This window comes from Staurois parvus, unplaced genomic scaffold (assembly GCF_062004578.1).
Source record: "Staurois parvus isolate SC_StPar_1 unplaced genomic scaffold, SC_StPar_1.0 ptg000221l, whole genome shotgun sequence".
Taxonomy (NCBI): Eukaryota; Metazoa; Chordata; class Amphibia; order Anura; family Ranidae; genus Staurois; species Staurois parvus.
Window position 1 is genome coordinate 2,621,638 of NW_028318017.1, and position 18,008 is coordinate 2,639,645.

General features: G+C 44.5%; 1 protein-coding gene across 1 annotated transcript in view; it reads left to right on the forward strand.

Moving 5' to 3' along the window:
- LOC149460775 (uncharacterized) overlaps window positions 1–18,008 on the forward strand; it is an 83,697-nt gene that overhangs the window by 39,651 nt on the left and 26,038 nt on the right. The window contains exon 3 of the mRNA XM_089679240.1: window positions 14,134–14,959. Within this exon, the coding sequence (XP_089535366.1) occupies window positions 14,134–14,959 (826 nt within the window). The remainder of the gene's footprint in view (window positions 1–14,133; window positions 14,960–18,008) is intronic.

Below are 18,008 nucleotides of genomic sequence, written 5' to 3' on the forward strand. Positions count from 1 at the left end.
TCAAAAAAGCCTATGAAAAAGGTCGCAGGGGCATCTCATGGGGCCCCCGGGGAATGGGGGGGCCCCTGTGTCCTTGCCCAAGCTCAAAAAAGCCTATGAAAAAGGTCGCAGGGGCATCTCATGGGGCCCCCTACTGACCCCGGGCCCTTGGGCAATGCCCGAGTTTCCAAATGGTCAGTCTGCCCCTGTTAACGCGCATAATCCATGCACATCTGGTAAACACGCAATCCTACCATTTTTCCAAAGCACCTTATTGATATTGGCATACTCCTGGATTTATCATATCTAAACAGACTGATCCATATCTAGTTTGTATCGCAATTATATCTTTATTTATCCTACCGCTGCACTTTATTATTTATTGATTGCTAGGCTGCTCCCCAATCCTTAGTGTGCACCAGATTGTATATAAGATTCGTGTCTGCCTGTGCGTGTGGTCAGCCAGCTGGAGTGGAGTCTCCCTCTAGTGGTGGCCAGAGATAGTGTGGGCTGTGAAAGTGTATCAAGGCTGATCTTATACACTTATTTATATTCAGAGTAAGTCCCTCTTACCCCAAGTCACGGCCGCATGTGCACGCCTCGGTTAGCTAGTCGCTGTGGGCGTGTGCATGTGTGTTTGGATCCGTGACTCTCATATTTTTTATATATATATATATATATATTAATTGCACCATTTTTGACTTTTTTTTTTTTTTTTTGTAATAAATCCTATTTTCTGAAAAGTGTTGAAACTGTCTCTAAAGCTTTTTAATGCAAACTAAAATAATCCTTGTCTCTGGAGAGTGCTACTGCATGTATAACCCTCTGAATACATCTGTCTGCGGTGGCAGTGTGTATACAGATGCTTATTTAAATATCATAGTGTTACTGCTAAGATTTGTGAGTTTCCTCCTTCTCTGTAAAAAGGTGGTGGCAATGTGAAGGGTTAATTGCGTAATTAACCTGACCCAGTAACAATCGCTCTCAGGCTGCTGGCACATAGATTGTGGTCCAGCGAGCTGGAAAATCTTTGTGCAGGGTGAAGCTAAGAGTGGCATTGTTACGCAAGTGACAGCGCAGTCTGGGATCGGCTGGTACTTCTGTCACAAGTTGGTGAGAAGGGCTGGGGTCTGACACCGCGCACCATCACACTGACCCTTACACTATATAATTTATATTGTACATTACATCCTCCTGACCCCTGCACTATACACTCTGTTGTACATTACACACTCTTGACTTCTGCTCTCCACCCACTGCTATATATATATATATATATATATATATATATATATATATATATTACACACACATAATATGAATTCTCTTTGGTTACACCCATTTCCTCCCAGCTGGACATTTTATATCGGATGATGTGATTGGAGCACAGACTTTTACATGGTGATGATAATGTGATAACATCCTCCAACTTTGGACCCTTAAACAGAAAGTGATAATGAGGGAGGAGTCAATGCCCCAATGATGGTGGTCTTCAGGATCAGTTCAGTCTTCATCTTGGTTGTTCTCCCCCCATCCTCACTCTCTGACCTCTGGTGGGGCTCAGCCCTGCTGTTCTTCATGACTAAATCATGGACTAAATAAGGAAGTTCAGTACTTCTTGTGTTGGGAAGATGGCGGTGAGTGATAGAGGGGGTGGGGACCCTCGTCCTATAATCCTCATCACTGTCCCTCCTATAAAAGACAGTTCTGGTTGTTTCCTCACTCTCTGACTAAGGTCCATGAATAAAGAAATGACCTGGTAGGAGATCAGAGGAGCCATTTCCTAGTTCTCTTGAGGGTTGAATTGTAAGCTCCTCAGAGACCAAGCTGCCTGATGTGGGTGGAGTCCTGGTTTGGGGGAACCAATCCATTCCTTCTAGTAATCCTCCCTTTTTTTTTTTTTTTTTTTTGTATTTTAGTCCATGGCCGGGAGATGAGGAAAACCTCCGAGGATTGTCTCACTTTGTCTCCAGACTGGAACGTAGAAGATGAGGACATCACACCGTATAATCCAGGAGAAGACCCGGCTCCCTCCAATGTCCATCCGGCACCACCCAGTGTAGATGGACCATCGGATTCCTCGTATCCTGAGGAACCTCCGACTGTGCAGGACTGGGCCGGCCTTGCCACAGGGAAGAGCTTCTCCTGTCCTGAGTGTGGGAAGGGTTTCCATTATAAATCCCATCTTAACATCCATAAAAGATCTCACACAGGGAAGAAGCTTTTTTCCTGTCCTGAGTGCGGGAAATGTTTTTCATGTGAGTCCCACCTTTCAACACATCAGAGATTTCACACGGGTGAAAAGCCATTTTCCTGTCCTGAGTGCGGGAAATGTTTTTCAGTGAAGTCCAGTCTTTACAGACATCAGAGTACTCACAGACGAAGAAGCCGCTCTCCTGTCCTGAGTGAGGGAAATGTTCCTCACTGAAGTCCTGCCTTCCTGTACATCAGGAATCCCACACAACCCTGGAGGTGTATTAGTGCCTTGAGTGCGGGAAATGTCTTCTAGATGAATGTTGCTGGACATCCCAGCTCTCATGTGGGGAAGAAGCACACCCTGATATACACCTCAGATATACTCCATGGCTGATCTTCATCATGGAAGAAACTGTTCATAAGGAGATCAGAGGTCACTAAAGACGTGGATGAAGTGTGGGACAAGGTTGGCCATTGATGGCAGAAGAAAGTGTTTTTTTAATCAATGGAAGACATTCCAGCAGCTCAGATGTGATCGTAATAACATTGGTTCCCCCATTCACACAGGAGGAATGGACATCAACACTGATTGACTGAATGGACACTGATTGAATTGCTATACAAATGTTCTATGAATAGACCCCCAAATGTCAGGAGACGTTTATATAAAGACGGGAAGTATGGAACAGAGAAATGAATAGACCTCCCAGCAATGTTATTACCAGGCTGCAGCTAGGGGGAGCTCTGTCACCCCAGCAGAGGGATCCCATCTAGCCCACATTAACCCTCTCACTGCCAGAGCTGTTTCTGCATGATTTTGCACAGATGGGAAAATGCAGATTTTGGTCCTGAAGATGAGATAAACCCCCAAACATCTATTTTGTGACATCAGAGGCCCTGGAGAATAAAATGGTGATTGTTACAGTGTATTGTACCCCAATAATGACTGCGCCCCACATTCCACACAAGGAATCTTCCTGACCAATCAGATTTCTTTCTTTTACGATTTCCTGATTTTTATGCTTCAATCTTGTTAAATGTAAAATTATAATAAAACATTTATTGAACAAAAACTATTGTGTGTGTCGGTGCAATGACGGCAAACTTCAATATAGAACATTGCTCCTCGGTGACACCTCACACCCTTCAATAATGGCGCAGAGTGCGGGGGTCAGCAGTATATCATATACAGCCCACCATACAGAGTGCAGAGGTGGGCTGTAGTGTCGTCCCCCCCCCCCCCCCCCCCCCCCCCGAACCACCATACCAGGCCACATACCCACAACATGGGGGTCACCTTACAAGTGGGATTCCCCCAGGCACCTTGTCACTGTGGCTGTGGGTATCAGAATCATATTGGATTCTGGAACCCCCCCTTTAATAACAAGGGGCCCCCATATACCGTTCCCCCCACATGAATGAGTATGGGGTATATAGTACCCGACAATAGCACCAGCCCAATGACAGCTCCCTAAACTGTCATCATCTACATAAGTGAAGGGACAGGGATGGTGGGGACCTTATTACCCAAATGTGACCAGTGACCATATTTGGTCAGTGATGTCACTGCTATCCCCACCCCCTAACTTACATGGCAGGGATTCCCAATGACATCACTGATTCCTGGGGGTGTGGCCACTGTACCCATCCATGTCTTCCTCAGGCACCAGTGACAGCGGGAAGCTGTTATATATAGAAGTGGTAGAAATGTCTCTTCTATATGTGATGATCGGCTCCTGCAAAACACGGGACCAGAACAGGCAAAGTTTGGTTTGAACTGTCATCTCATCCCTACTCTCCGACAACTAAACCCAGAGCTCTTCCCAAGTGGTCATTGTAGTTGTCCCTTAGATGGGTGACCAATGGGAGAAGGACCTCCTTATATCAGTGGTCAGTGTAGTGGTCCCTTACATTGGTGACCAATGGGAGAAGGACCCCCTTATATCAGTGGTCAGTGTAGTGGCCCTTTACTCTGGTGACCAATGGGAGAAGGATCCTCTTATATCAGTGGTCAGTGTAGTGGTCCCTTACATTGGTGACCAATGGGAGAAGGACCCCCTTATATCAGTGGTCAGTAGGAGAAGGACATTGTTACATGCCAGTTTGTAGACAGGTGCAGTTTGTCCTCCATCCATAAAGTGGCGCTGTGCAGTTGTACTAATGGAGAGGAATCACTGAAGGAACATTTTTCCCTGAGAGACTCCATAGTTGTCTCGGAGGCTGCAGCTGTCTGATTGGTTGCTGCAACTTCTGATGACCTCTGTCAGCCAGAAGTGTTATAAATCCGAAAACGTTCTTCCTCCCCACAGGGACTCTATAAATGAGGGTGTCCATGTTACTATGGGGTTCCTGGAGGAAATGGTGAGGTGGGGGACAGAGACCCATTGGTTCGGGGTAGTAACAATGCAGGGAGAGGTTCCTGGTGGAGTAGGGACAATGTAAGGACACCTCTGGTCTCTCTGCAGGCACTCCTCTATCCGGTCAATATTTGGGGATCTCTCTAGCAGAATGCACAGCCCACCACCCCTCCAGCAGACGCCGTCCTCTTGTAAATCAGGCCAAGCCTGGAATATGGCCTTCCTGCAATGCCGGGCCACACTGACTATACTATGATTGTGCCAATAATGACCGTTCTCCTCCAACTGGATGATCTCCCACACGGGGTTTCCTGGATACGACTTCCTGAAACAACCAATTACATTCACTTCTGTTCATTATATTACATTATAAAAGAAACCATATAACTTCCTGGACTGGGTGTGATTTCTCTGAGATCGGAGAGCTCCGCCTACAAGCTGTTACTAGGAGACAGGAATTGTTCATTGCTGAAGGAGCCCCTAGAAACCTTTGGAGGACCCCTGGCTGAGAAAGGCTGGACTAGGCAGTCATATATTTCTGTCCCCCTTGGTGGGAGTGGAGGTGACCCCTCTATAAGGATCTACAGTCCATACACACCCAGCACAAGGCCGGGGTCACACTACCAGACGCTTCTCGGGGCTGCAGTTCCTCTGAGCTCCACAAGGTGGGGATCTCACTTCTATCCAGACAGGAAGTCTATATGGAAGACAGGAAGTGATGTCAGGTACAGACAGGAACTATAGAGATGTTGGTGGAAATGGCAGCAGAGGAGGTAATAAGATGTTATGTTCTATTTACACCCAGTAACCCCCCGTCACATCCGTCCTCTTCCTCCATAGTCACGTCCGTCCTCTTCCTCCATAGTCACGTCCGTCCTCTTCCTCCATAATCACGTCCGTCCTCTTCCTCCATAGTCACGTCCGTCCTCTTCCTCCATAGTCATGTCCATCCTCTTCCTCCATAGTCATGTCCGTCCTCTTCCTCCAAAGTCACTGTGACTATGGGAGGGAAATGTCATCTGCAGAACATTTCAAACTCTTCTCTAGATCTGTAAATGTCAGCGATGTGCGATGATTGACACCCCTTTACCCAGGTAATGGGGACTTGTAATCTGAGAGATTCACACAGGAATTGTTCATTGCTGAAGGAGCCCCGAGAAACCTTTGGAGGACCCCTGGCTGGCAAAGGCTGGACTAGGCAGTCATATATTTCTGTCCCCCTTGGTGGGAGTGGAGGTGACCCCTTTATAAGGATCTACAGTCCATACACACCCAGCACAAGGCCGGGGTCACACTACCAGACGCTTCTCGGGGCTGCAGTTCCTCTGAGCTCCACATGGTGGGGATCTCACTTCTACCCAGACAGGAAGTCTCTATGGAAGACAGGCAGTGATGTCAGGCACAGACAGGAAGTGATGTCAGGTAAGGACAGGAAGTGATGTCAGGTACAGAGAGGAAGTAGAGAGGAGACATTGGTGGAAGTGGCTGCAGAGGAGGTAATAAGATGTTATGTTCTGTTTAAACCCAGTAACCACCCCCCTGTCATGTTCTCCCTCTTCCTCCGTAGTCACGTCCGTCCTCTTCCTCCGTAGTCACGTCCGTCCTCTTCCTCCGTAGTCACGTCCGTCCTCTTCCTCCGTAGTCACGTCCGTCCTCTTCCCCCTTAGTCACGTCCGTCCTCTTCCCCCATAGTCACGCCCGTCCTCTTCCCCCATAGTCACGCCCGTCCTCTTCCTCCATAGTCACGCCCGTCCTCTTCCTCCATAGTCACGCCCGTCCTCTTCCTCCATAGTCACGCCCGTCCTCTTCCTCCATAGTCACGCCCGTCCTCTTCCTCCATAGTCACGTCCGTCCTCTTCCTCCATAGTCACGTCCGTCCTCTTCCTCCATAGCCATGTCTGTCCTCTTCCCCCATAGTCATGTCCGTCCTCTTCCTCCATAGTCACGTCCATCCTCTTCCTCCATAGTCACGTCCGTCCTTTTCCTCCATAGTCACGTCCGTCCTCTTCCTCCATAGTTATGTCCGTCCTCTTCCTCCATAGTCACTGTGACGTCTTTTATCTCCCCAGATTAACCCCGTATATTCCAATGAGGGAATTTCTGGTCTGTACCAGGAGGGGAGGTATTGGTGTCATGAAATGCCGGTTCCAGACATTGTATGTGGGGGGAATGAAATGATAAGGAAAGGTTGGGATTCGGGAAGATTTCTTTGCTTGAGGTGATTGTAGCCGTATTAGTGCATTTGCGACAGAAAAAATTGAGTACTGTCTGTGATACTTTTTTTATTTGCACTAACATACAATTTTGAGGACAAGCTTTCAAGGAGTGTCCCCTTCTTCAAGGTACTGCTTAGACCTTGAAGAAGGGGACACTCCCCGAAAGCTTGTCCTCAAAATTGTATGTTAGTGCAAATAAAAACAGTATCACGGACAGTACTCAATTGTTTCTGTCTGGGAAGATTTCTGTAAGATTTTACACGGGAATGATCAGCGCCCTCCAGAGACACTATGATGAGTCTCACAATAGGAGTCTGAAAGGGACTGGATTTTGGGGGATGAGATGGTGAACCCAGAGTGGAGGGGGAGGGGCAATTTTATCAAAAAGACGTCCAGATGGGAATCAAAATGGATTTTTCAACTGAATACAATTGTTCGGACTGGACTGAAAATTGATATTGAGCTGGTAGCTTTTGAGTCATCAGTTTTATGCATTTTTATAGTGTTTATCATTTTACCAGTTATTGATGATAATAAATGAAGTTTTGTATGAATTTAGTGATATATGATGATATAGAAAATGTTATACGTTATTCTGTGGGTAAGGAATGTGGGGGGGTAGGAGCTCTTTTTCGGACCTCTTCACCTGCCAATAGCCCTCCTGGACCAAGATTGGCGTTTCCCAATCCAAACACATTGGATGTCACCAGGTTAGGAGAGCGCCCTTTCTGTTTACATCTAAGCGGTATCCCACCCGTCATCCACTGGAATATCTGTGATCGGGACCCTGGTGGTGGATTAGTACTTCTGCCCCTTATGCCGGTATTCCCCCTTTACTGCAATAGAGGTGTCTATTTCTTCACAGGCACCATGAACTCTGCGGGACTACAGAGCCCAGCACACCTAGTCATCTACAGTCGGGGTTTTTCTGAGTAAGTGCGGCCAGGTTACCCCAGGAGTTGTCTGACACTTTGTGATCAGAAGGTTTTATTGGAACCATCGTGTTGTGGATTCAGATATTTTGTCCATAGTGCCAGCGCTGACCGAACATTTATTATTTGTAGATTAACCCCTTCAGGGGCAGAACATTCCCCCACTTCCGGGGCCGGAACATTCTCCTCATTGTGGAGATAAATTCTAGTAATATGGTCCTCTAAACAAACAGCACTGACAATAAATAGACAAGACAAGGACCATCCTGACCATACATGGCCTACAAAGGGCAATGATGACACTACACAGGCAGCCAATGGGCAATCATTACACTATGCAGCCAACACAATGATGGAGTGCCGGGGTCAGGAGTATGGAGCCTTTTTGGAAGTACTAGGACTGAACAACTCTGAGAGGTTAGTGGGGCTTAAGGACTGTGGGGGCCACTAAGGGCATAGTCAGGCTGCAAGGACCAGAGGTAAGAGGGGGCTTTAGGGCTCATAGGGGATATTGCTCTCTGATGGTCCTCCCACCCCACCTGTGCTTACTTCTCTGACCTCCTTAACCACTTCAGGTCTGGACACTTTTACCCCTTCCTGCCCAGGCCAATTTTCAGCTTTCAGTGCTATCACACTTTGAATGACAATTGCGCGGTCATGCAACCATGTACCCATATTAATTTTTTAGCATTTTTTGAGACTATTAAAGTTTTATTTTGGTGGTATTTATTAAGCACTGGGACTTTTATTTATTTTTTTTTGCTATATAAATAAAAAATCCAAAAATGTTGAAAAAAAAAAGTGTTTTTCTCATAAAATTTTGTAAATAGAGAATCTTTCTTCTTAAATCTTATCCAAAATGTACTCCGTTATCTTTTTAGTAAAAAAAAAAAAATAACCCAAATTAGTTTATAACCAAAAATTATCATTTAAAAAAAAAAAATTTACATTTTTATTTTTTCTTTATATTATTATTATTATTATTATTTTTTTTTTTACATACTGTCACCCTAGCAGTGTACTACTTGTGGGGGGTTATGAAGTTTTTTTGTTTTTTTTTTACACTGATTGCTTTTACATCCATAAAGGCTGTAAAAGCATTAATTTCTCCTTCTCTCTGGTTGCATTCTTGTAGCCGTTGAGAAATACTGTGTGGGCTGTGATTGGTCACAGCTTATCACATGGTACAAGGTTGTTGTGAACAGCCCTGTACCATGTGACCTCGGTGATCATTCACAAATTTCACACGTAGTAAGCAATGTTATCAGAAGTGATATTTTGCTTACTACTCTTCTTGTGATCACTGATTGGCCAATCAGTGATCACATAATTGGGACATCACACAGAGGTCCCGTACAATGATTGGTGTTCCACTGTGTTCGGAGGACACAGCGGACACTGGATCATGGTGCTGCGCTCTCCCAGGGAGCACACACAAGCAGGGGGCAGGGAGGCCATTTATAAAAGGCCACCCGCCCCTGCACTGATTCTGTTAGGTTGTTTATGTACATGGGCCAGACGGGAAGTGGTTAAAGAACTCCTGCCCACAAGTGAAGGAAGCTTTCACCTCACCATCTCACTGGTCAAAAATATGTTTCAGGATACAAAATAGACCAAGACCAAGAGAACTAAGTAAACAAACCCCACCCCCGCTGTCCTCCTCCTACCCACACTGGGCTGCTATTGGAGAGAACAGAACAGATTTCTCCCCCACAGATCTCTACTCCACCAGCAGCATCCTCCTGCTATCCCATCCAATCTCTTCTCTTATTGCAGAGAGTGACAGTGACATCACTCCTGTCAGTCAGCAGTCTGCTGAAGATTGGAGCCTTGCAGCCGGAGTTCTGCCAATTATCCTGCTTAGCCAGCAACCGCAGCCAAAAGTCTGCAAGTTCCCATTTCTGGACATCACAATGACCCTACATTGACCTCACAGCACCGCCTCAGAGCAAACGTGTCATAGGAAGGATCATATTTATCATTCCTTGTCTGCAGATCTAATACTCATCAAAACCAGTTCAGAGACCAAACAAACCCAACAGAGAAAAGGGGATTTCTGATCCGATAGGACAAGAGGGTCCCAGGACCTCCAAGATGTAACAAACACTAGACAGTCCAGGCTCAATGTGTTGCCATGGGGGGAGTAGTCCATAAATGTACAGCATCTTATACCAAGCTCATTTCCCCTCTTTATTTCCAGATATACATTTGTCCTTGAAACAATGGGACTCATAATATTTCCTGGCTGTACTCCCCCAACTGTTGTACTTGTTTGACACTCTCCCAGTCCAGGTCCTTCTCTTTCATCTGAAAGCACTTCAAAGAGCCTTTGTTAAATTTATATGACACCACAAGTATCATGGCATGACACAACCCACTTTGCTTTTGCTGAGATCTCAGGGTAGTCTGGGAGTGCCTGACCTGTTCAAATATATTCTGCCCCCCCACCTCCACACAATTATATCCTGGTCTGCCCATTACCTACCCAGTTGTTGGTCTAAAATAGAATTTGGGCTTATCTACCCCATGCTCTTTAATATGGTTAGTCGAACCCACCGTGTCCGCTCCACCCAAAATCCACCGTGTCCGCTCCACCCAAAATCCACCGTGTCCGCTCCACCCAAAATCCACCATGTCCGCTCCACCCAAAATCCACCGTGTCAGCTCCACTGAAACAATCCTCCCCTATGTTAGTTTATTATTATCCATATGGAAAAAATGCTGCACACAATATTCTCTTTCTTCACCGTGTTCTCCCCTGATTAACCCTGAGTATAGTCCTTCAATCCCACACTCACTGTCCTATGGAAGAATGATGCCTTGGACCAAAGCAAATCGATTTCAGTTGCGTCATTTTGTAAATCCGGTTACACATACACTCAGACCCTTTGGGGAATTCCACACTAAGCTCCATATTCCCAATAACCTCTTTTACTCTTATCTTCAGTGTGAGCATTTTTTTCTTCACCCTCCCTCCATCATTCGCTTTAGAACGCCCAACCAAATTGGAACGCATATGAATCCAAGGCCCGCACCAACTACATCTCATATCCTCCATCTACAAACAAGTGCAGGAAACACTCCCATTTACTGAAAATCTTCACTTATATAAGTGAGCCCAAACTCTCCAACGCCCTATCCCTGATATCTTGGTTCGGCTACTAAATCTTCCAGATGCATGGTTTATAGGGAGAACGCATACAAACTACTGGTACAAGACACCTGAGATGCTCCACACCACTAACCCTACTTTACCTGACTCCTTCTAGAGGTGTGGCCGAGACTAAGTCTCTTTATTTCACTTACTATGGACATGTCTTAACCTTCAGCCTCATTTCTGGCTTTATGTTATCTCTATGCTTGAAAAGGTCATTGACACCTCCTTGCCTGACAACCCCATCCACTATCTTCTGGGATTACCTTTATTAGGCATTTCTTATCTTAAAAGCAGCTGAAAGAGCCATCTCTAGGTGCTAGCTTTCCACTCCCTCATTCCATTGCCAACTCATACATACTATAACTATGGTTCAAGGCATGGAGCATCTCAGCGCAACCTAACCTGACAAATTGGATCTATTCCGCAAAGTATTGTCATGGAAATTTTGTATTTACAGGTTGAACTTTAAATGTGTCATATATTAGTGTTATTCATATGTCTCTCGTGTGGCTTAATTAAAGCTCTGAAGGCTTACAATGTATGTATTACAGTACTCAGCTCGGCAATGGATGAGATGGCAGATCTGCGCTTATAGACCGGCGTGTATGCCACCACAGCATGCGATGCGAATGCCGCCGGCGGTAGGCCGCGGGCCTGTATCCACATATCAGCAGCATAGTACCACATGGACTTCGTACCGCCAGGCGCCAAGCAGTGCGAACTCCGTGTGTAGGCTCATGTGTATCTTACAAGCCATTACCGACCTGAACTGTATCTGGATGGATGTGTTTTAATAAAGATCGTATTGGGCCCATTCAGATACAGACTGACACTGTTTAATCTAGGGGATGCTTGTACAGGGAATGTACATACTACTAGGAGCTGATAGGATGGGAAGCCTGCTCTCCACAGAGAGCTCACCATGGGAAAGGGGGAGGGGAGAACTGGTTTCCAGTATAGATAAAAGGAAAGGCTATGCTCCAATCAGGATGTACATTCTGTGTATAGACACTCCCCATTGCATTGTTCTGTGGGAGGGGATTGACCTGACCCCCCCCCCCCCCCGCGTGGGGGGGGGCATGTGTGTACTGGTAATAAAACAAGAGGCTGAGAATACAGACACTCTCTATGTGAATTCCAACAGCAACCTGAGTGTCATGTGATCATTCCTAGGTAACTGGAGCTCCATTTTCCCCACAAATCTCGAGATAGCTAAACCAGTTGGAGGCGCAGGAATCGTGGAGTTTAGCTGAAGTCACGGTAAGCGAGATTCGTACAGCTTTATGAGGGATTGCTGCGCATCCAACTGCGAGTACTCACGGTAAGGAGAAATTTGTTAAAAGCGAATTTCCAAGACAGTATCGGATTCTTGGAAACAGTCAGAATATGGCTCTCCATCTCTTCTAAGCCACTACCTATGTAACTGCTTTGATCTACCCCAGTAAAGCTCAGCCTCAGTCAAATCTGGTGTGTTCTTCGATAAACATGCTTATTACCTTTTACCAGTCCTTCTATACTTGTATAATTGTGATGTTGCTCATGTTCTATCCAGGACCTTGAGGGTAGCTCTGGACATATTCCAGCTTACTTCATATGTTGTCCAAGCATGTTGTACATCTTTTGACTTTTGGAATCCACAGAACTTATGAAACCTCTTCAAGCTGTTTGTGTTGCTTACTTAATTCAAACCATTCTTTATTTCCCATTATTGTTCTGTGAACCATATTGGATATAACTCTTTTCTTGTGAAATTCAATATAAATACAACTGCAAAAAAATACAGCAACCCTCCTATTCCCCCCTCACATCCACATCCTATTATTGTGTGACCAATACCATCCAAATCATTCTTACTTTCATTTCCCAAAGTTATCCATCTACAAGGAGACCTGTATAGATCACATGATGGCACCAATGAGGATGGAGGAGGACCGGAGTCATATGACTGAGAAGATACTAAACCTCACCCTGGAGATCATCTACCTGCTGACCGGAGAGGTGAGGAGGATTCTGGGAGGTCACATGACATCACTCTTATCTCTATTAATAAAACACAGACCTGACCGGAGAGGTGAGGAGGATTCTGGGAGGTCACATGACATCACTCTTATCTCTATTAATAAAACACAGACCTGACCGGAGAGGTGAGGGGGATTCTGGGATTCTAACATGATATTCCTATTGGTTCCGCAATACAGAGATTTCCTCTTCTGAAGTCAGGTGATCATATGACCATCACAGTGCCTCCATGTGACTCCCTAAACCCTGAGAGACACAACATGCAGAAGATTCTAGAAGTCACCAAGAAGATGATGGAGCTGCTGACAGGAGAGGTGAGCGGTGCTGGGAATTCTGGGACATTCTCCAGTAACAGACAAGGGATGTGTCTGGATGGTGACTGTATCATTGTGTGTGTCAGGTTCCTATAAGGTGTCAGGGTGTCACTGTCTATTTCTCCATGGAGGAGTGGGAGTATTTAGAAGGACACAAGGATCTCTACAAGGACGTCATGATGGACAATCAGCCGCCCCTCACATCACCGGGTAAGAGGAGACTTTATTGTTATGGAGAGAGCAGTACGGAGGATCCACCTAGATCCCCCATCATCTGATAAACACATAGAAACAATGGATTCAGTCAGTGTGTGTGTTTCCTACAGATGGATCCAGTCATGGGAACCCACCAGAGAGATGTCCCCATCCTCTGTATTCCCGGGATTCCACACAGGAAGACCACACTATCTCTCTCTTTTATAAGGTTGGTAGGTTGGAGCATCTAGAACATGGACTCCTGGAGACAATGTGTAGATTTTGTTTACAGTGTGGGATATCATGAAATTAATTTTTTTTACAGATGATCTTTTTCATAATTTTTTGGTTTAGGGTGAAGATCTGATAGATATAAAAGTTGAGGTTAAAGCAGAAGAAGAAGAGGCGTATGTGAGGGATGATCAGCAGTCTATGGAGGAGGATGGAATAATGGGGACATTTATAGAGGAGGACACGCCTACAGAGATCAGCACAGGTGGGTCCTGAACACTAAATCCATTCCTCCACCCATACTGCTCACTGATTGGTCCAGAGTAGGGCGGGGACTGGGTGATATCAGCCTATAATACCCTGGTCACTTTCCTGAGCTGTGTGTCCCCGTCCTGTATTCCTGGATTTCTCTCGGATATCTTCCTTCTCTGTGCTGCAGACATAATTTATGTATCAGTTTCCATTGTTTCTTCACTCTCTGACTGAGGTCCATGAATAAAGAAATGACCTGGTAGGAGATCAGAGGAGCCATTTCCTAGTTCCCTTGAGGGTGGAATTGTAAGCTCCTCAGAGACCAAGCTGCTTGATGTGGGCGGAGTCCTGGTTTGGGGAACCAATCAGCTCCTGTCTAGTAATCCTCTTTGTCTTTGTATTTTAGTCCATGGCCGGGAGATGAGGAAAACCTCCGAGGATTGTCTCACTTTGTCTCCAGACTGGAAAGTAGAAGATGAGGACATCACACAGTATAGTCCAGGAGAAAACCCAGCTCCCTCCAATGTCCATCTGGCACCACCCAGTGTAGATGGACTATTGGATTCCTCGTATCCTGAGGAACCTCAGACCGGCTTGCCAACAGAGAAGAGGTTCTCCTGTCCTGAGTGTGGGAAGGGTTTCCATTTTAAATCCCATCTTAAAGTGCATAAAAGATCTCACACGGGGGAAAAACCATATTCCTGTCCAGAGTGCGGGAAATGTTTTTCACAGAAGTCCCATCTTTACACACATCAGAGATCTCACACAGGGGAAAAGCCGTATTTCTGTCCTGAGTGTGGGAGATGTTTTTCCATGAAGTCCAATCTTTATAGCCATCAGAGATTGCACACAGGGGAGAAGCCTTATTCCTGTCCGGAGTGCAGGAGATGTTTTTCATATAAATCAGATCTTGTTACACATCAAAGGTCCCACACGGGGGAAAAGCCATATTCCTGTCTTGAGTGCGGGAAATGTTTTTCAGTGAAGTCCAATCTTTCCATACATCAGAGATCTCACACAGGGGAGAAGCCGTATTCCTGTCCTGAGTGCGGGAAATGTTTTTCACAGAAGCCCCATCTATACAAACATCAGAGATCTCACACAGGAAGAAGTCACTTTCCTTTCCTGAGTGGGGGAAATGTTCCTCACTGAAGTCCTGTCTTCCTGTACATCGGGGTCCCACACAACCTTGGAGGTGTATTAGTGCCTTGAGTGTGGGAAATGTCTTCTAGTTGAATGTTGCTGGACATCCCAGCTATCATGTGGGGAAGAAGCACACCCTGATATACACCTCAGATATACTCCATGGCTGATCTTCATCATGGAAGAAACAGTTCATAAGGAGATCAGAGGTCACCGAAGACATGGATGAAGTGTGGGAACGGGTTGGCCATTGATAGCAGGAGAAGAATAAAATGGAGTCATCACCTTTCATTAGCTGAGTACATTTTGTGGTGGGAGATTTCACAAACACTTGGAAGTTTTTTAACCATCTGCCCTCTAGAGGATTTACTCCCCTTAATGACCAGGCCTCTTTTTGCTACTCGGCGCTGCACTAATTCAACTGATAATTGCGCGGTCATGCAATGCTGTACCCAAATGAAATTTACGTCCTTTTTTTCACACAAATAGAGCTTTCTTTTGGTGGTATTTGATCACCTGTGCGCTTTTTATTTTTCATGCTATAAACAAAAAAAGACCAAACATTTTGAAGAAAACCTATATTTTTTACTTTCAGCTATAAAAAATATATAGTAAACTCAAAGTTAGTTATAAATTTAGGCTAAAATGTATTCTGCTCCATGTTTTTGGTAATAAAAATCCCAATAAGTGTATATTGATTGCTTTGTGTGATAGTTATAGCATCTACAAACTATGGTATAGATAATGGAATTTACACAGCTTTTACTTTCTGACTGCGTATCACATTTCCTGAGGTGCTAAAATACCAGGAAAGTACAAACACCCCCAAATTACCCCTTTTCAGAAAGTAGACACTTTAAGCTATCTGCTGAGAGGCATTTTGAGTCCATGGAAGATTTATTTTTTTCTACAAGTTTCTGGAAAATGACAAAAACTTTTTTCTTTTTTTTTTTACACAAATTTGCCATTTAAATTATTTATTTCTCATAAAAGCCATGGGCATATGTGGAATTACACCCTAAAATACATTCCGCTACTTCTACCAAGTATGGGTATACCACATGTGTGAGACTTTTTGGGAGCCTAGCCACATACAGGAGCCTGAAATCCAATGACCACTTTGAAAGCCTGAAGGTGCGTAACGTCCCCATTTCACTTCCTCACTACCTATGACAGTTTTGAAGGCCCTGACATGCCAGGATAGCACCAAAGCCCCCCAAATGACCCCTTTTTGGAAAATAGACACCCCAAGAAATTTAAAAAGAGGCATGGTGAGTATTTTGCAGATCTCATTTTTTCTCACAAGGTTTTGAAATATAAAATAATAGAAAAAATATGTTTTTGTTTTTTTTCTTCATTTTCCAAAAACTTGTGGCAACAAACGAGATCTGCAAAATACTCACCGTGCTTCTTATCAAATTCCTTGTGATGTCTACTTTCCAAAAAGGGTTCATTTGGGGGGGGATGGTGCTATCCTGGCATTTCAGGGCCTCCGAAACTGTGATAGGTAGTCAGGAAGTGTAATGAGGAAATAAAGCCCTTTAAAAGCCTGAAGGAGCTTATTGGATTTTGGGGTCCTGTACTTGGCTAGACTGCCAAAACGTCTCTCACATGTGGTACCCCCATACTTGGGAGAAGTAGCAGAATGTATTTTGGGGAGTAATTCCACATATACCCATGGTATGTGTGAGCAATAAATCATTTAAGTGACAATTTTGTGTAAAAAAAAAAAAAAATGTTGTCATTTTCCAAAAACTTGTGGTAAAAACATAAATTCCTCTATTGATTCAACATGCCTCTCAGCAAATAGTTTGGGGTGTCTACTTTCCAAAAAAGGGTTGTTTTGGGGGGTGGGGGCATTCTATGCCCAGCATTAGAGGTTTATGCCACACATCATTCACTCTTCTAACCACCTGAAGACCAAGCCTTTTCTGACACTTTTTGTTCACATGAAAAAAAATCTGTATTTTTTGCTAGGAAATTAATTGAAACACCCAAACATTATATATTTTTTTAAAGCAAACACCCTAGTGAATAAAATGGCGGGTGCTTCAATTTCTTATGTCAATAGTACTCGTGCAGTGATTTTTCAGACGCAATTTTTTTTTTAACAAAAATACATTTTTTTTACTTTTAATGCACAAAAACACAATATATTGGCCAATTATTTGGTAAAATATAAAAGATGATGGTATGCCGAGTAAATAGATACAAAACATGACATGCTTTAAAACTGTACATGCCCTGTGCAACGGCGACAAACTGCATACGTTTTTAATATCCATAGGCAATGTTTTAAAAGCCTTTACAAGCTACCATTTTAGATTTACTGAAGAGGTCTAGTGTTAGAATTACTGCCCTTGATCTGACGTTCATGGCGATACCTCACATGCATGGTGCAACTGCTGTTCCCATACTGGCACAGGGTCAAGGCTCACGACTGCAGATGCGTGCGTGGGAGTGAGGGTACTTTTTTTTTAAGTTATTTTGATTTTTTTAATTATTTTAACACTGTCCCTTTATTTTATTTTATTTTATTTTTTGATCACTTTTAATGCTATCACAGGGAATGCAAATATCCCCTATAACTTCAATGGGCATTGTCATATATTCTTTTTCGAGAAATCTGAGGTCTATCAGACTCTAGATATCTCCTCTGCCCTTACATTATCTAATCAAACCAAAATCGGTGTGATCAGATGCTTTCCCAATTTACAAATGGCGCTGTTTATATCCTGCAAAACTGAAGTGATGAAATGCTCGTAGCTTCTGATTTCTTAGGCTAAAGAGATGATTGGCACCATTCTGGTCTCCAATCAGGTCTATGGTCAGCTGGCAGAAACACCGGCTGCATTCTCAGGTTCCCTCGATGGCATGGGACTAAAGAACCAGCAAACACAAATGCTCCTGCACTTGGGGATGGACTCGATGCAGGCTACAACCACATTAAGAATGTCCTGGAACATGCACACCTTGCTGCCCTCAAATGGACCGGGGGAATCCAAATATACTGAATG